The sequence below is a fragment of the Panulirus ornatus genome, chromosome 20 (genome assembly GCF_036320965.1).
Source record: "Panulirus ornatus isolate Po-2019 chromosome 20, ASM3632096v1, whole genome shotgun sequence".
Classification (NCBI taxonomy): Eukaryota; Metazoa; Arthropoda; class Malacostraca; order Decapoda; family Palinuridae; genus Panulirus; species Panulirus ornatus.
This window is the reverse complement of record NC_092243.1, coordinates 72,447,215-72,468,591: the sequence shown is the minus strand read 5'-3', so window position 1 is coordinate 72,468,591 and position 21,377 is coordinate 72,447,215. Positions and strand designations below refer to the sequence as shown.

Here is a 21,377-nt window from a genome sequence, read left to right as displayed (position 1 = left end):
TTTCTGTATTAAACTTTATTAAATAAAGTTAACAGTCATAGTTACAATTTGTAACTTATGGCACAGGATAACCTCTATATTCAGAAAATGTTCACTCAACTGATAAAATGCAATGTCTCATAGTCTGATGAAATTTACCGTGTCAGTATCCTTTATTGTATACAGTATTATTATCTTAATCACTATATTTCTAAAGTATCAATGATTCTCTTATTCAATATATCTTAACTAAGAATGAAGTAATTCAAGATATGTAATGACACTAACAACATTTTTCAAAAAATGTCTGTGATCTGTCTACATAAGGGTGCTTTTGATAATATTTAAGTGAAAGTGATTTCAACTTCTTGAAGCCCTCATGAATGAAAAATCCAGGTTGCCAATATCATCAAAGTATTTCATGCACTGGGCAGAACAATGAAAAATCCTTTGATGACCATAATTCCTTCTACTTCAACTACACATGCTTATTGGCTCCTAACCTAATCAGATCTATAAAATCAATGACTTGGTTAACTCAACTGATATTTAGTTTTTTTCATTCACTAAGATGGCAAATAATTCTTGATACTGGTGTAATAAACCTGATGTATCAAGGTGTGTTTCAGACTATGATAACTAATGAAAACTATGAAGAAAAAAATTTCCAATTTCTAAGGATTCTTTTCCAGATTTTACCTTAAAAGATAGCTTGGTGAGCTTCAGTTATATGTGTACAATGGCTTATATTTACTTCCTCCTTTGTCTTCTATGTATATTTTCATCCTGTCAATGAGCCCAGCCTCCTGCACCCCAGTCTATCAGTAAAAAAAAAAAAAGTTTTCTCAGTAACACTATGCTCTACACATTACGCTTGCTTTGAGTTTCCTTCATTTCTCGCTTCATCTCTAGTCTACCCCTTTGCAAATGTGTAAGCCATCTCCTCTGTGCTACTGTATTTCTTTGCATGGGGACTATCCTCACCATCTGCCTTATTCTTTTATTTTACATTCTATACTTCCATTTTTTTTAAACTATTCAATATTCCCATTTCACCCACTTGCATTCTGCTTTTATGTTTGGGAGTTGTTTACTTGCTCTCTGCTCTATACACTAGTACTGCTGTAAATACAATATCAAAAATAATCTTATATATTTCTTACGATACGAAAGTATCTTTTAAGGTGGGATATAACAAATTTACTTTCTCGTTAGACTGCATTTCATCATATAAAATCATATACTCTTCATATTTGTAACAGTTATGTGCCACCGCAACTGTCACATGGAGACTCATGTACTGCATGTAGTACAAAAGTCTATGATGATGGGACTGATCGATATGATTATTATATATAAATGAAACACAGTACTTGACTCTGCCTGTATGTGGTTACTCCAGGAGTGAAAAGTCACCTTTGGCGAGGTTGCATCATTGTCAGTGGAAGAAAAGGATTACAATGTCATCAACAACTTCTCACACCAAGGGAGTCCATCATTTCCCTGCGACTAATTTAGCACAGCCTCGAAGCTGCAACAGCCCCATAAATGGGGTTATATACTTAAAAAAATAAAAATATAAAATAAACTGTACAACGTGCCTTAATATTAGAATAACATTTCAGAGGGTTATATAGAGCTACATCAAGACCCACTGATTTTTATCTGAAATGTAGATGAAGGAAAACAGTTCCACTAAATTATTTTTAGAAGAATTATGGCTTTGTTACATATTCACACTATTAATTATATATACTCTTTACACAGATTTTACATATAAAGTTACAATTAAAACCGTGCTTATAGTATTTGTTACTTGTATACACAATTAATGTGTTCAAGTAACTAAAATGGTATGTGATATTACCAGGTTCATTATGATGTAACGATATCCATATGATGAAAGTCAACAGTGAACCTCATGTTCCAAGGACCAACATACAATAAATACAAAGAATCCATTAAATATACAAAATAGTTATACAGGTTATATATGAAGGCTACCATCTGACTAAGAAAGTAACATAGTCGGAGCCAGAGGGAAATCCCTCTTCAGACTGAAGTGGCTTAGGCCACAAGTTATTCAGTTGCTAAATAACAACCTAAGACACAGCAGGTTATATATAGGAAGTGGCTAAAGACTTGCCTATCACCAGATAATTCCCAGTGACACTTCACACACCATTCATTTACTTTTCTTGCTCTCTGCTGCCTGCTCATTGAGTGAGGAATTTTGACCAGGCAGGCTATTTCTTTGAGATTGATTTTGTCTCAATGTATCATGACGTAGCTTGGCCTCTAATTCAGCTCTCTTCCATGTGACCATCATACTACTGCTCAACCACAACCAGTTTATCTGTAAACATACAAAAAATTATAATAGAAAATGACTATATAGTAATAAATACAAAGTAACAGAAAAACACTTTTTTTATTCCAAAATTGTTTAGGAAAAACATTACCCTTATTTTAAAATACAGAAAGGCTTATATTGTGATGTTGATGCTCATTTTCTAAATTTACATTTACTTATCATATTTCATCACCATTTCCTGCGTCTGCAAGGTAGCGCTAGGAAACAAACGAAAAACGGCCCAACCACTCATATACACACACACATATATATACACTTAGACACCCATACACACACATATACAGATCAACATATGCATACACATATATGTTCTTATATTAATTGTATTATACTTAATAGCCGTCTCCTGTGTTAGCGAGGTAGTGCATGGAAACAGACGAGGAATGGCCCAACCCAACCACATACTCATATATAAACGCCCACACACGCACATATACATACATATACATTTCAATGTATGCATACATATACATACACAGACATATATACACATGTACATATCCATACTTGCTGCATTCATCCATTCCTATCGCCACCCCACCACACACGAAAAAGCTGCGTTAGCGAGGTAGTGCAAGGAAACAGACGAGGAATGGCCCAACCCACCCACATACTCATATATAAACGCCCACACACACACATATACATACATATGCATTTCAATGTATGCATACATATACATACACAGACATATATACACATGTACATATCCATACTTGCTGCATTCATCCATTCCTGTTGCCACCCCACCACACACAGAAAAAAAGCATCCCCCCCCCCCAGCAAGGCAGCGCAAGGAACAGACAAAAAAGGCCACACTTGGTCACACTCAGTCTCTAGTTGTAATGTGTAATGCATTGATACCACAGCTCCCTTTTGATTTCCAAGCCCCATGGATCTTTCCATGGTTTACCCAGACACTTCACATGCCCTGGCTCAATCCATTGACAGCATGTCGACCCCGGTATAACACAATGTTCCAATTCACTCTATACCTTGCACGCCTTTGACCCTCCTGTGTGTTAAGGCCCTGATTGCTCAAAATCTCTTTCACTCCATCCTTCCACCTCCAATTTGATCTCCCGCTTCTCCATCTTCCCTCCATCTCAGACATCTTCTTTGTCAATCTTTCCTCACTCATTCTCTCCATGTGTCCAAACCATTTCAACACATCCTCCTCTGCTCTCTCAACCACACTCTTTTTATTACCACATATCTCTCTTACCCTTTCATTACTTATATGATCAAACCACCTCACACCACATATCCTCAAACATTTCATTTCCAACACATCCACCCACCTCCGCACAACCCTATCTAAAGCCCATGCCTTGCAACCATATAACATTGTTGGAACCACTACATACCCATTTTTGCTCTCTGAGATAATGTTTTCATGATCCACACATTCTTCAACGCTCCCAGAACCATCAATCCCCCCCCAGACACACACACACACACACACACCTCACCCCACCCCTCCCAACCCTGTGGCTCCCTTTCACGGTTCCCCTAAGTCCACTCCCAGACATCTAAAACCACTCCCTCCAGTTTTTCTCCATTCAAACTTACCTCTAATTAACTTGTCATTCAACCCTACTGAACCAAATAACCTTGCTCTTATTCACATTTACTCTCAGCTTTCTTCTTTCACACACTTAACCAAACTAAGTCACCAACTTCTGCAGTTTAACTTCTGCAGTTTCTCATCTGAATCAGCTACCAGTACTGTATCATCAGCAAACAACTGACTCACTTCCTAAGCCCTTTCATCCAGAACAGAATGCATGCTTGCCCCTCTCCAAAACTCTTGCATTCACCTCCCTATCCATCCAATCTATAAACAAATTAAACAATAATGGAGGAGGATTTCTCACGTGGCTCCAACAGTGTGACAACTGTGTCAATGGACAGACAAATGTATATACAACATGGGTCTGATTTGAACCCTAAGTAGGGCATCCAACTACCTCTGCCCCATGGAGGCTGAAACACACACACACCAGGGTATTTTTCAGCTCAAAAGACTTTTATTTCAAAATGGAAACATTTAAACACTTGAATACTTCAAAAAATCATGAAAAATATATCATAATGCTCTCAGTTACAGATAGATACCCAATAAAGACGATGGAAATGATCAGATGATAATCTAAAATCTATTTATTTATTATTCATTTATTTTGCTTTGTCGCTGTCTCCCGCGTTAGCGAGGTTGCTCAAGGAAACAGACAAAAGAATGACCCAACCCACCCACATACACATGTATATACATACACATCCACACACGCAAATATACATACCTATACATCTCAATGTATACATATATATACACAGACATATACATATATACACATGTACACAATTCATACTGTCTGCCTTTATTCATTCCCATTGCCACCTCACCACACATGAAATAACATCCCCATCCCCCCTCATGTGTGCAAGATAGCACTAGGAAAAGACAACAAAGGCCACATTCGTTCACACTCAGTCTATAGCTGTCATGTAATAATGCTACGAAACTACAGCATCCCTTTCCACATCCAGGCCCCACAGAACTTTCCATGGTTTACCCGACACTTCACATGCCCTGGTTCAATCCATTGACAACACGTGGACCCTGGTATACCACATCATTCAAATTCACTCTATTCCTGGCACGCCTTTCATGCTCCTGCATGTTCAGGCCCTGATCACTCAAAATCTTTTTCACTCCATCTTTCCACCTCCAATTTGGTCTCCCACTTCTCGTTGCCTCTGACATATATCCTCTTTGTCAATCTTTCCTCACTCATTCTCTCCCTTTTACCAAACCATTTCAAAACACCCTCTTATGCTCTCTCAACCACACTCTTTTTATTACCACACATCTCTCTTACCCTTACTTTACTTACTCGATCAAACCACCTCACACCACATATTGTCCTGAAACATCTCATTTCCAGCACATCCACCCTCCTGCGCACAACTCTATCCATAGCCCACACCTCGCAAACATATAACATTGTTGGAACCACTATTCCTTCAAACATACCCATTTTTGCTTTCCGAGATAATGTTCTCGACTTCCACACATTCTTCAATGCTCCCAGAATTTTCACCCCTCCCCCACCCTATGATTCACTTCTGCTTCCATGGTTCCATCCGCTACCAAATCCACTCCCAGATCTCTAAAACACTTCACTTCCTCCAGTTTTTCTCCATTCAAACTTACCTCCCAACTGACTTGACCCTCAACCCTACTGTACCTAACAGCCTTGCTCCTATTCACATTTACTCTCAACTTTTATATCATTTAATAGCTTAACGGCCATAAAGATGACCAAATGATACTTTAACCCATTTGTATTCTGCATGAAAAACCTCAGTATAAGAACTGAGGTTTATAAGGAAATCTATTTTCCTGAGAAAAACACCAAAAATTGCAGGGTATTTTTCTGCTCAAATTTTTTTTTATCAAAATTGAAACATGATTCACCATTTTCATTCTTGAAATAATCCTGGAAAATATATCATAATGCTCTCAGTTATCCATACACACCCAGTAAATATGATGGAAATAATCATAATCTAAAATTTTTTTTTATTCAACAGCTTAATTAAAGGTCATAAAGATGACCAAACTATATTTTAAGTCCAGATTTGGATTCAGAATGAAAAGTAATCCTTATGATAAGGTTTTGAAGGAAATCTATTTTTTTGAGAAAAACTAAAAATTGCAGGTAGTAGTGGTTCAGGGTATTTTTCACCTTAAAAAAATTTCATTTCAAAATTGAAATATAACATTCAAACACATCTCTACTTGAAATAACCATGGAAAATACATCATAATGCTCTTAGCTACCAACAGGTACCCAATAAATACGATGCAAATGATCGGATGATATTTTGAAATTTTTTTCATTCAAAAACTTAATCAAAGGTCATAAAGATGACCAAACAAAATATTAGCACCGGATTACTATTCAGCATTAAAAAAAAATCCTTATCATACGGTTTAGAAAGAAATTTATGGTTTTTTTTTTTTTTGAGAAAAATGCCAGAACTCCAGGTAATAGTTCAGGGTATTTTTCAGCTCAAAAAAACATTTTCTTCCAAAATTGAAACATTCAAAACACTTCTCAAGTTACTTGACATAATCTACAATATATCATAATGCTCTGTTACCTGTAGATACCCAGTAAATATGATGGAAATTACCAGAGGATACTTTAAAACTGTCTTCACATAAGGGCTTCATTAAAGGTAATAAAGATGACCAAACTATATCTTAAGTCCAGATTTGGATTCACCATGAAAAATAATCTTTATGATAAGGTTTTCAAGGAAATCTATTTTTTTGAGAAAAACACTAAAAATTGTAGGGTGCAAGTAGATATTGTTTGAATATATTTCAATTTTGAAATAAAAAGTTTTTTAAGCTGAAAAATACCTTGAACTATTACCTGCAATTTTAGTGTTTTTCTCAAAAAAAATAGATTTCAGAGTATTTTTCAGCTTAAAAAAATTATATCAAAACTTAAATATAACATTCAAACACTTCTCTACTTGAAATAATAATGGAAAATGTATGATAATGCTCTCACTTACCGATAGATACCCAGTAAATATGATGCAAATGATCGCATGATATTCTGAGTCTTCATTGAAAAACTTAATTAAAGGTCATACAGACAACCAAACAAAATATTAGCACCAGATTTCCATTGCATTTACTGGGTGTCTACATGTAACTAAGAGCATTATGATATATTCTATAAGATTATTTCAAGTACAGAAGTGTTTGAATATGTGGTTTCAATTTTGGTAGAAAATGTGTTTGTGCTGAGAAATACCCTAAACATATATTACCTGCAGTTTAGGTATTTTTCTCAAAAAATAGATTTCTTTCAAAACCTTATGAATAAGGATTATTTTTCATGCTGAATACAAGTCTGGTGCTAATATTTTTGTTTGGTCATCTTTATGACCTTTAATCAAGTTGTTAGATGAAGATAATTTCAAAATATCATTTGTGAACGAGTGCGGCCTTTGTTGTCTTTTCCTGGCGCTGCCTCGCACACATGAGGGGGGAAGGGGGTTGTTATTCCATGTGTGGCAGGGTGGCGATGGGAATGAGTAAGGGCAGACAGTGTGAAGTGTGTACATGTGTATATATGTATATGTCTGTGTGTGTATATATATATGTACGCATTGAGATATATAGGTATGTATATTTGCATGTGTGGATGTGTATGTATATACATGTGTATGTGGGTGGGTTGGGCCATTCTTTCGTCTGTTTCCTTGTGCTACCTTGCTAACACGGGAGACAGCGACAAAGCAAAATAAATAAATAAATAAATAAATATCATTTGCATTGTATTTATTGGGTATCCATCGGTAACTAAAAGAATTATGATATATTTTCCACAATTATTTCAAGCACAAAAGTGTTTGAATATGCTATATTTCAATTTTGAAATAAAAATTTTCAAGCTGAAAAATAACCTGAACCATTACCTGCAAATTTTAGTGTTTTTCTCAAAAAACAGATTTCATGGTATTTTTCAGCTTAAACTTTTTATTTCAAAATTGAAATATATTCAAACACTTCTCTACTTGAAATAATCATAAAAAATATATCATAATGCTCTCAGTTACCAACAGATACCCAGTAAATATGATGCAAATGATGGGATGATATTTTGAAATTGTCTACATTTAACAACTTAATTAAAGATCATAAAGACGGCTAAACAGATCTGTATTCAGCATGAAGAGTAATCCTTATTATAGTTTTGATAGAAATCTATCTTTTTTGAGAAAAATACCAAGACTGTAGGCAATAGAATATATTATTTACTTTACTTTGTCACTGTCTCCCGCGTTAGCGAGGTAGCACAAGGAAACAGACGAAAGAATGGCCCAACCCACCCACATACACATGTATATACATACACATCCACACACGCAAATATACATACCCATACATCTCCACATATACATATATGTATATATATATACACACACAGACTTGGAGATACCCATTGAATACGAGTGAAATGATCAGAGGATACTTTAAAATTGTCTTCATATAGGGGCTTAATTAAAGCTCATAAAGACGACCAAACTATATTTCAAGTCCAGATTTGGATTCACCATGAAAAATAATCCTTATGATAAGGTTTTTAATGAAATCTATTTTTATGAGAAAAACACTTAAAATTGTATGTAATAATTCAGGGTATTTTTCAGTTTAAAAACTTTTTATTTCAAAATTGAAATATATCAAAACACTTCTCTACTTCAAGTTGTCATGGAAAATATATCATAAAACTCAGATACCAATAGATACCCAGTAAATATGATGCAAATGATCGGATGATATTTTGAAATTGTCTTCATTTAACAACTAAATTGATAAACTGTATTTTACCTGAAGATCTGTATTTGGCACGAAAAATAATCCCATAATAAGGTTCTGAAGCAAATCTATTTTTTTTCTAAGAAAAATATCAAAAATTTGTGTCCCAACCTCATCTCAGTGTGGATGGCAAGGACTTTAATCTCACGTGGCTCCTATAGTAACAAATATGTCAATGGACAGACATATGTATATACACACCACGGGTCGGATTCAAGCTCTGGGTAGGGTGTCCAGCTACCTCTGCTACGTTGAGGTAAAAAGACATATTTATACAACAGACTTCTAGTGTTAGTTCATGTCTGGTGTGTGTGTGTGCATCTTTTAACCTTCACATAATGGCTGTTTAAATAGTCTATGGATGGGGCGGTGAGAGAGGTAAATACAAGTTTTAGAGAGAGGGGTGAGTATGCAGCCTGTTGGGGATTTAAGAACTTGGGAAGTGAGTCAGTTGTTGTTTACTGATGGGACAGCACTGGCAGCAGATTCAAGTGAGAAACTGCAAAAGTTGGTCACAGAGTTTGGAAGAGTGTGTGCAAGAAGAAAGCTGATGGTAAATATAAGAACAAGGTTATTAGGTTTAGCAGGGTCATAGAACAGGTTAGATGGGGTATGAGTTTAAGAGTAGAAAAATTGGAAGAAGTGAAGTGTTTGAGATACCTGGGGGTGGACCTGCTGGTAAATGGAACCATGGAAGCAGAAGTAGGTTATAGGGTGGGTGAGAGGGTGAAGGTTCTGGAAGCACTGAAGAACTGAGTGGAAAGAGATGTTGGTCGACAAAGGCAAAATGGGTATGTTTGAAGGTATAACAGTTCCAACAACATTATATGGATACAAGGTATGAGGATATGCAGACAAGGGTAGATGTGTTGGCAATGAAATGTTTGAGGACAATATGTAGGGTGAGGTGGTTTGATCGATTAAGTAAGAAAAGGGTAAGAGAGAGGTGTGATAATAAAAAGTGTGGTCAAGACAGATGAAGAGGGTGAGCTGAAACAGTCTGGACATATGGACAGAATGAGTGAGGTGAGGACATATGTATTCATAGAGAAGGGAACAAGGAGAAGGGGGGGAACAAATACGAGAAGGAATGAAGATTTTTTGAGTGACTGTGGCCTGAACATGATGGAGAGTGAGGGACATGCATGGACTAGAGTGAATTGGAAAAATGTGGTACATAGGAAGCAACATTTTGCCAATTGACAGAATCAGGGCATGTGAAGCAGCTGGGGTAAGCCATGGAAAGTTTTGTGGGGTTTGGTTGTGGGTGGGGGTTGTGATTTTTGGTGCAGTGTAAGCAAAAATTACATACATATAATGAGAATAACTTACCACCATCATCATACAGTTGAAGAGCACAGGCATAGAGAAGACAACACTGATGAATAATCCTTGAGAATCAAAGTACTGCTGCCGACTGAATGACTGCCAGTTTTTAGCTGCATATTGATTTATGGTCTCCGATGAGCGCACAGTCAGGAGCAACAGGAAGAAAAGGACAGCTTGTGTAGTGTGGTGGTTGCGCGTCATAACAGTAAATGCGGTGAGGAAAATGTGAAACACAACAAGTCCAACCAACCATCCTTCACTCCAGTCAATCTGCAGTAAGAGAAAATTAATGCATGAGACAGTTATATTATAAAGGACTATCCAAAATTTAAAAGTTTAAATGACCAAGTAAATTTTCTAAATCATCCCAGCATCATAAGATAGATAAAACTAGATAAGCTTAAAGAAATGGAACTCATTTCAACAGAGAAATATACATAAATCACTGTAAAGATAACAATACATCACTAAAATCTTGATAAAAATTTTCATAGTTTCACACTTGATCATTTATTTCTATAAAATGGTCCACTTCTTTCATGAAATATTACAACAAAAAACAATGAAAATAACACTGCACATACTGATGTCAAATCTATCCATCACTAATTAGTGCCTGATCTACGACATAAATTCGACATACCAAAATACAAAGCAAAGGCTTTATCACAAGCTCCATCAAAGACTGTCAAACCGTTACACAACCTCTTGGATCATACAACCAACATACTTGGGGAAGCAATATGAGATCCTTTCTATAATTATTTCAAATAAGAGCTTCATTATGTCGTATATCAGCTTTAAAATAAAAAGGCTTTTGGGTAAAAAAAATTCCCTGAACTGTTACCTGAAATTTTTTGGTCTTTTTACGAGGGTAATAGATTTGCTTGAAAACCTCAGCATAAGGATTATTTTTGATACTGAATTTGAATATACAATTTAGATATATGTTTGGGACATTAAGGCCTTGAAATACATTTTTTTTTTTTATTATACTTTGTCGCTGTCTCCCGCGTTTGCGAGGTAGCGCAAGGAAACAGACGAAAGAAATGGCCCAACGCCCCCCCATACACATGTATATACATACGTCCACACACGCAAATATACATACCTACACAGCTTTCCATGGTTTACCCCAGACGCCTCACATGCCCTGATTCAACCCAATGACAGCACGTCAACCCCGGCACACCACATCGCTCCAATTCACTCCACTCCCCGCCCTCCCCTCACCCTCCTGCATGTTCAGGCCCCGATCACACAAAATCTCCCTCACTCCATCTCTCCACCTCCAATTTGGTCTCCCTCCTCTCCTCGCTCCCCCCACCTCCGACACACACATCCCGCTGGCCAATCCCTCCTCACTCACTCCCTCCATAATCAATTCTATCTCATAATGCTTCCCCAAGCTGACAGATACCCAATGAATACAAACCGGATAATCAAAAAAATCTTTGAAAAAAGTAAGTAATAATTACATATTTACAGGCCTTAATGTATCCCAACATATATTTCAATGCTATATTCAAATTCAGCATCAAAAATAATGCTTAAACTAAGGATTTCAGGCAAATCAACAACCCTCACAAAAGCACCAGAAATTGTAGGAATTTTTTTTAGCCGAAAATCATTTTTCCTTTAAGACTAAAATATAACATAATGAAATGCATCTATATTTGAAATAATCCAGGAAAATATCTCATAATAATTCCCCAAGCAGAAAGATACCCAATTAACATAAACTGAATAATCAGAAGAATCTTCTAAAAGTGTAACAATTAATTAATCATTTACGTCCTTAATATTCCCAATATATATTTCAGCCCTAAAATCGAATTCAGCAACAAAAATAGTCCATAAACTAATGTTCTCAAGCAAATCTATTACCCCTCACAAAAATACCAAAAATTGCAGGTAATACTTCAGGGAATGTTTAGCCCAAAAACATTTTTGTTTTAAAACTAAATCATAACAATGAAATGCATCAACAATTGAAGTAATCAAGAAAAATATCTCAAGCAAATGTTTTTTTTTTTTTTTTTTTTTTTTTTATACTTTGTCGCTGTCTCCCGCGTTTGCGAGGTAGCGCAAGGAAACAGACGAAAGAAATGGCCCAACCCCCCCCCCCCATACACATGTACATACACACATCCACACACGCAAATATACATACCTACACAGCTTTCCATGGTTTACCCCAGACGCTTCACATGCCTTGATTCAATCCACTGACAGCACGTCAACCCCTGTATACCACATCGCTCCAATTCACTCTATTCCTTGCCCTCCTTTCACCCTCCTGCATGTTCAGGCCCCGATCACACAAAATCTTTTTCACTCCATCTTTCCACCTCCAATTTGGTCTCCCTCTTCTCCTCGTTCCCTCCACCTCCGACACATATATCCTCTTGGTCAATCTTTCCTCACTCATTCTCTCCATGTGCCCAAACCATTTCAAAACACCCTCTTCTGCTCTCTCAACCACGCTCTTTTTATTTCCACACATCTCTCTTACCCTTACGTTACTTACTCGATCAAACCACCTCACACCACACATTGTCCTCAAACATCTCATTTCCAGCACATCCATCCTCCTGCGCACAACTCTATCCATAGCCCACGCCTCGCAACCATACAGCATTGTTGGAACCACTATTCCTTCAAACATACCCATTTTTGCTTTCCGAGATAATGTTCTCGACTTCCACACATTTTTCAAGGCTCCCAAAATTTTCGCCCCCTCCCCCACCCTATGATCAACTTCCGCTTCCATGGTTCCATCCGCTGACAGATCCACTCCCAGATATCTAAAACACTTCACTTCCTCCAGTTTTTCTCCATTCAAACTCACCTCCCAATTGACTTGACCCTCAACCCTACTGTACCTAATAACCTTGCTCTTATTCACATTTACTCTTAACTTTCTTCTTCCACACACTTTACCAAACTCAGTCACCAGCTTCTGCAGTTTCTCACATGAATCAGCCACCAGCGCTGTATCATCAGCGAACAACAACTGACTCACTTCCCTCAGAAAATACCAAAAATTGCTGATAATAGTTTGGGGAATTTTTTAGGCCAAAACGTTTTTGCTTTAAAATTGATATATGACATAGGGAAACATTTCTATACTTGAAATAATCACAAAAATATCTCATAATGTTTCCCCAAACTGATAGATACCAAATAGATATGAAATGAATAATCATAGTATCTCTAAAAGAGTAACAATTATTTTCATATTTACAGGCCTTAATATCTCCTAACATATATTCCAAACCCACATTTGAATTCAGCTACAAAAATAGTCCTTATACTGAGATTTTCAAGCAAATCTATTACCCTCACAAAAATACCAAAAACTGCACTTAGTTCAGGGAATCTTCTAGCCCCCAAATCTTTTTGTTTTACAACTGAAATATGAAATAATGAAACGTGTCCAAGCTTCAAACAATCATGGAAATCATCTCAATGCTTCCCCAAGCTGACAGATATCCAATAAATATAATCTGAGTAATCACACTATCTTCTATATGAGAAACCATTATTTACCTATTTACAGTCCTTAATGTCCCCCAACATACACTTAAACCCCAGATTAAAATTCAATGAATAGAAGTCTTAAACTCTAAGTTTTCAAGCAAATCTATTACCCTCACAAAAATATGTGGTGTGAGGTGGTTTGATCGAGTAAGTAATGAAAGGGTAAGAGAGATGTGTGGTAATAAAAAGAGTGGTTGAGAGAGCAGAAGAGGGTGTTTTGAAATGGTTTGGTCACATGGAGAGAATCAGTGAGGAAAGATTGACCAAGAGGATATGTGTTAGAGGTGGAGAAAACAAGGAGAAGTGGGAGACCAAATTGGTGGAAAGATGGAGTGAAAAAGATCTTGAGCGATCGGGGCCTGAACATGAAGGAGGGTGAAAGACGTGCAAGGAATAGAGTGAATTGGAACGACACGGTCTACCGGGGTTGATGTGCTGTCAATGGATTGAATCAGGGCATGTGAGGCATCTAGGGTAAACCATGGAAAGTTTTGTGGGGCCTGGATATGGAAAGGGAGCTGTGATTTCGGTGCATTATACATGACAGCTAGAGACTGAGTGTGAACAAATGTGGCCTTTGTTGTCTTCCTAGTGCTACCTCGTGCGCATGCATATTCATGTGTGGTGGAGTGGCGACGGGAATGAATAAAGGCAGCAAGTATGAAATATGTACATGTGTATATATGTACATACCTATACGTTGAAATGTATAGGTATGTATATGTGTGTGTGTAGACGTGTATGTATATACATTTGTGTGTGGGTGGGTTGGGCCTTTCTTTTGCCTGTTTCCTTGCGCTACCTCGCTGACGCAGGAGACGGCGACAGAGTATAATAAATAAATAATACTTTATAAGAATATGTTTACACAAAGAATTCTTCCAAAAAACAAAAATATCTGAACCCATCATGTAGAAGCCAGACAACAACAGTTCACCTTGGAGTAAAGAAAGCAGCTGATAAAATTTCAACTCAAGAAGAATGAAGAAGGAGCACCAATACTTCACCACAAAGAGGGAAGATCTCACATAGAGAACTGAAGTCATATCACACGACACCAAAACAGAAATCTGTGCCAACTACAAGAAATTCTACACCTAACTGGAAGAGCAACAAAAGCTAACACTGTAAAAAACTCAACACATACTAGTTGGTAAGCAGCCAACTACCAGGGATATATATTACCAGTACGACATGCTTGGGTATCAAGAAGGTTAGTGACAACTGCATGATATGCCAGCACTTCAATGGTTGCCAAGTTGCTCTCCTCTAACCCAAGTAGCCATCTCTCCTTTCTGCCATACCCACACGTGGACTATTGGCTTTCTGTCCACAAACGTACAATCTTTCCTTGCAACACATAATACTTGACAACACTTAAATCACAAAGCTCATTCTCCATAACTGAAGATTTCCCTGTGGTGAACACTAACTATGCGATACCCCTGCCTTTTGGTAAAATGGTAGGAGCTGTAGACATAAGTAGTAGGTAAGAACATTTAAGCTGGATCATTGGGAAGAAACATTAGGTAGAAGTAGTACATAGGAGCATTAGGTAGACACATTAGGGAGTAGTAGTCAACAGGAACATTATATACCAGCCTCTGCAAACACTGCGTTAGAATTGCCCTTTGCCAGTGGACTGTTAAGGGTGAGGCACTAAACTTCACAAGTTATGGAGACTATTGCCATGGCCATCCTCATAAGGGAGTTCCGGTTGGAACAGGCATCAGAGGTACATATAGACTGACAGTCATAGAAAACAAATATGTGGGGCAGGAGTATGTGACCAGAAAACCTTCCCCCCCCCCCCCTCTGTACTGTTACTTTCTACAAGCAGAAACAAGGGAAGAAACAAAGAATATTTCCCCTAAGGCCCAGATGCTAATTCACTAATACTGGAAGCTGCAAACAAGCAAGAAAGACAATATGTGGTTCTTTTCCTGACCAACTAATCCAACAGTACCAGATGTTTTGTTGACTAATCCGTTTTCCTTCACTTCCATCTTATTACTGGAGTCATTGCTTCATGTGATAGCAAACATTCCGCATATATCAAGACTCATTCAATTATAAGTGATGATGACCATAAGACTAATCTTAACTGTAGCAAGTCCATCAAGGTCACAGGAAAGATCATACCCATTGCCATCTTGAAATCACAACAAAGCATTGACATAATCAGGGATATCAAGAAACTTTCCCTAAACCCAAAACTGAAGGTTCCAACCCCTAGACTTTTAGCCAGCCTGACCATAATCAAAAAATGAAAAAGAAAGAAAACAGAGAAAGTATAAAATAAACTAACTGGCTATATTAAGTTTGCAACTTGACAACAGAATAACAAAAATCCAATTAAGCTCAACTGATGTAAATCAGTCAAATGACCCGTAACTTTTACTTCCACTTCTATAAGTTACTTCAATGGTGCCTATAAATCAGATATTAACAGTCAAACTTGGATGGCGCTGCCTTAAAGCTGCAGGAACCCCTAGAGAGGGAGTTCAAGTTTATGTGACAGTATGAAATGGTTACTATGCCAGCTTGTCATCAAAATGTCATAGTCAAGATTGCTAGTCAGCATCAAGGATTCAAATGATATTTTGCCTAATTGGCAAAATAAACTTTTATTCACCAGTACCAACTAATTGGTATAAGTGTTTCAAATGCTGGCATCAGTGTCAAATGTTATTTTGCCAATTACTGCATACATTAACCATTTCTGTCATCAACCTTACACAAGCTGAAATGGATACTGTGATCTGCTGAACAGGTGGCAATACATGTTCCAAGCACTGGCGCTCCATCCTTTTATGTGGCATCAAACTACTCACAATCCACGTTGTAACCTTGAATTTGCTCAAGTTTCTGGCTTAAATTCATGAGATATGGTAAAGTCTGGATCTCCTAAGCAGCACAATACAGTGAAATTAAATAAGGCTGCTGAAGGATCAGTAAAGACCCAATCAATCTATGTAATTTGTATTTCCATGAAATGATTATTGATTTTGATATTTTATGATCTCTTTTCACAATCACCATTTCAGTGAGGTGATATCATACTTCCAACGAAGTGGCAATACCTAGTACACAACAACCTAGATCTGCCGTAATAAATTTCACGTCAAATAGATTTCTTACAGCAAATGCTCAGGCATTTCACCAATCCCAAGGTAGTCTTCTTGGATTTCATGACTTAGCAAGACCAGTTAGCTTGGGTCTGCTAGGTTTAGCTGGATCAGACTGTTACTGCATTGGAACAAACAAAATAAGGTGGTCTAAGGTAATCTAGGTTACTTATGCAGCCTGATGCCGATGCGAAGAATAGTAAGCAAATTCTTCGAGTAAATACTGTCAACTCTTTAGCATGTCATTGTGTACGCTTCACTTGAATAAAGATCATACCAGTATACATGTATGCCTTAATCTCTTAAATACGACTGACCCAACAGTGCAGACTACTCGCAGAGTAATTATCAGCGAAAGGCCGACTAGTCGGTAAAATAACATCCATCCAATGATTCTGATTTGTCGGCAGAATAGCATTTGAGAAATTGATATGGATCAAATGTTATTTTGTCCACTAGTCGGCATAAAAACAACTGCCTGAATAACAAAAGAGTAATTCCTGGATGCCAGGCATACACAATGACAACTAAAAAGAGGCACAAACCACCACCCCCCCTAAATTAGCACCAGCTAAAATAAACCATCAAGTTTGTAACCACTGTTTTAGCCCTCAACCACAACTTCCTAACGACAATAAAAGGAGAAAAATAATATCAAATAGAAGCACTGGACTGAAATGCGGTGGTCCCACCATGTAGCCACTAAGAGCCTTTCAAACGTACCCATTCACTCCTGGTTTCATTTTTTTTTAAGACGACCCTGAGTACTTTCCAATCTCTCAAGATAATAAAAAAAGAAATACCAGTCGAACCACTGTGAATGGGACAATGCTATAGCTACTGAACGACTCAACTACCAGTGCATACAAAGTCTAACTAGACACACATGAATATTTAAGGACAGACGTCTCTTGTGTGTGCCTGGCAAGACCTTAAGAAACCGACATCTTCTTCAAGAAACAAGTCCAAAATCCAGGTTTACCAGTCACCCTAGTACCACCTACGACCCTTGGGGATTGAAACATGTATTATTCACAGTCTCACACTTCTTGGAAGAGCAGAGGTCTTCCAGGACCTATAATAATGGCCCGATACCCTAGAGGGAGCACGTACTTGGAAGACTTCAGGCAAGAAGACCACCTCGTACACCTCTTTTACTTTCAACTGCCCAACCCGTCCAATTCCTGTCTTCCTCTGGTCAACAGGGTTACACACAACGAACAAATGGTGTCTCACGGCACTTACGGTCTGGACGAACGACCACAGGTCGGTCACTTGGTCTGTCCTTATAAATTCCGGGCCGAGCGATGCCTCCTCCATCCTCCCTCCTCACAACACTTGTGCTGGATGGTTCACCACCAGCGGCCTCTTCCACCCTCCTCCTCACTCCCTCCCCCAACACCTGAACGAACCGCGAAGCTTCGAATCTCCGGAGAACCCCCACCACCAAAGCTTCGAACTATGACGTCACGACGCCATCGCAGCTCATGACGTCACGACCCCATCACCATCTTGGCAACAGCCCCTCTCAGCTCCCCCTTAGCCCCCACCCTTTTGCAATCTATAATGGCCGGGTGTGAGGCCATTCATCGTGATGATTGTGGGTTAAGCTCACTTCTCACGTTATGGAAATGTACTCGAGGCTACTTGTCATGCCCATTCTTCTCTTGTTAACCTTCAAATTTAAAAATCGTTTAAACCCTTTATCATCGCATTCTTCGCCAGCGTGTTTAGTACAAATGGAAAATAGGGAATATATATATATATATATATATATATATATATATATATATATATATATATATATATATATATACATATATTAAACTTGTAACCGTAGATTTTAATGCTGAATTTTCATGAGTAAAATTTCCTTTGGAGGTAAACATAGTCAATTCAAAACAGGGAGACCAACAATGGAAAAGGTTAATGACAATCAACATAACAAGACTGTCTATGACCTTAGAATGACCCTTAACCCCTGCAGGAGGAGGTAGTGAAGGTGTTGACGCCCTTAATGACCCGAGCTGAGGACACGCCTAAGCCACCAACAACCAGGAAAAATAAATCAGAATTATATTAAAAAAAAAGTAAATAAATTCTACGCAAAAAAATCAGAATTATCTAAAAAAAAAAATAAATTCTACGCTTATCTTGAAGCTAATAACATCACTTTATTTAGAATAATATTGATTATAGATTTCACGCACATGAAACTAATAAAATGTAAATAATAAGTTTCAAATTTGTTCATTTGATCATTAATGTGTGGGAACACAAATGCTATACATTGGTAATTTTTTCTTGATAAATATTCCATTAACATAAATGCCTAAGTTATGACAGACCAGAAACTGGTCTGAACCTTTTAACATTAATAGTATTTGCAATAAGACTAGCGAGATGCATACTTAAAGAACATTTAAAGAAAAAAAGGAGAATCGTAAAGATATTAACATACAATGCTGTGTACAACACGATAGTACAACCTCTTATGTTAATGGCTGATCAATAATAAATTGTTAATAATGTGTTCGATAACATAAAGACAAGACAGGTTCGATTATATATCTACAGTTCATTTTTTTTCTACGTTGCTAAACGAATTAGACAATTATTGCCCAGATGTACAACGAAATCCATTATCATTATAATTATCATTATTATCATTATTAGCATTATTATTATTATTATTATTATTATTATTATTATTATTATCATTATTATTATCATTATTATTACTATTATTATTATTTTTATTATTATTATCATTATTATTATTAAGACTACTGTTACTTATATGCGATTAATAATTTCGCATTTAGTTTAATTGGAAATAATTTTGCTTGAATTTCTATATATGCAAAACAAAGATGCAATCGCATTGCATCATATTTTAGTTCATTACAGAAAAAATTTTGAACGTTCCATTATTCAGTAGTCATGCGTTATATCACAAAATAAATAACTTTCACATAATTAAAGTGCCCCTAAAAAACGTTATGAAGTTATTATCATTAATCATTCTTGATTTAGGATAAGTGACACAGACCGATGCAAGGGTAACGACTTAATGCTTTACACGTAATGGTTTTGGGACATAAAATGACTTTCCCGTAGGATAACATAACGTCACATAGTTACGGTTCACTTTTGGTCTACGAATGGTTCAGCTACGGTTCACTTTCAGTCAACGAGTGATTCAGTTGCGGTTCACTTTCAGTCTACGGGTGATTCAGGTACGGTTCACTTTCAGTCTACGAGTGATTCAGTTGCGGTTCATTCGGTCACAAGCGAATCACATGAGTTGCCAAGAACCAATGTTTGTACCCAGCACTACTATGGGTTTACTGACACATAGATGCCAAATACCTCTATTTGACATGCATCACAAATACATTACAAAAACTTCAATAAAAAAAAATGCCGTTAAATATCTGGATAAAGTAGGTATGAAAAAAAAGGAGATAATACCAATGGAATTGTTTTATGTGTATGAATGATTTAAGAAAGAAATGTCGTAGTTGGCAACTATACGTCCCCTGCGTTGGACAACGATGTGATACAATAGGATTCCACCCACTATCTTTTTTTATTTCTTTTTCTGTGTGGCACATGACATGGGACATACCCCCAGGACAAACAATTACCCATTCTACTCTTGACTCAAATTCTATAATATAACAAAATGGAAGATGGATGCGGGGGGTTAAGAAAACACATACGAAAACAACTTTATAAAATGTAAAGGTGACTATGGAAGAATAGGACCAATACAGTTAGAGAGATGTGATCTCTTTTGTGAGTCTCGAGAGACATTGAGATAAGTTACACAAGAATTGTTGTCACGTGAAATGGAGACTTCTTTTGAGAACAGTCTCTTAGGAATTCTAAAGGCTGTTGTTATTCAGAGAGAGAGAGAGAGAGAGAGAGAGAGAGAGAGAGAGAGAGAGAGAGAGAGAGAGAGAGAGAGAGAGATTCTTCTCCACCTATAACATACTTATGAACAAAATAGCCCATATGAATTACCTAGTGACACCCACGATATAAGCTGATGACATTGTATGTAAAAGTAAGAGCAACATGCAGGTGGCCTTGAATAACCCTAAATATACTTTTTTTTTAATAAGATGGGTTTTGTAATTACAGGAAAAAAAATAAAGTTAGAAATTGTAAAAAAAGAAAATCTATATCTGAATGGAAAGTTGTATTCAAATATCTTAGGATGCTTATAGAATATACACATCCAGCAGTAGAGATTGTGAAAAGCATTATGTGGAAGGAAATGTACGACCTGTGATGAACTCTGGCATGGAAAATGGCGCAACAAGCAATTCAGTTTTAAGGATGGTGTACGTGAACATGATACGTTCAATTACTGGCTAGATGCAGCGACCTTTTTGTCCCCTCACGATGTACAGCAAGAACGTCATTCAACAGCTAGAAAATAATGGAAAATAAGGCCATGAGAAGTGTTCAACGTTGGCCATAGATCAGTAAATACTGAAATGTCGAGAAACGGAATCCAAACCTGACTTGGTATTCGACACAGGATAATGGAACCTGTTGTAACGTCTACCATTATAAGACCCACCAGGAGAGCTGGACGAGATAA

The 21,377-nt window shown here is 37.1% G+C and overlaps 1 protein-coding gene across 1 annotated transcript; it reads right to left on the bottom strand.

The window, feature by feature from the left end:
• Tmem18 (transmembrane protein 18) lies at positions 1–18,163 on the bottom strand. The gene is made up of 3 exons (XM_071675235.1): positions 18,008–18,163; positions 10,095–10,361; positions 1–2,335 (listed from the first exon to the last, which is right to left on the bottom strand). Exons 1-3 carry the CDS (start codon positions 18,080–18,082, stop codon positions 2,165–2,167), a joined length of 513 nt encoding a protein of 170 aa, XP_071531336.1. The 5' UTR covers positions 18,083–18,163; the 3' UTR covers positions 1–2,164.
• Between the last annotated feature and the right edge of the window lie 3,214 nt (positions 18,164–21,377).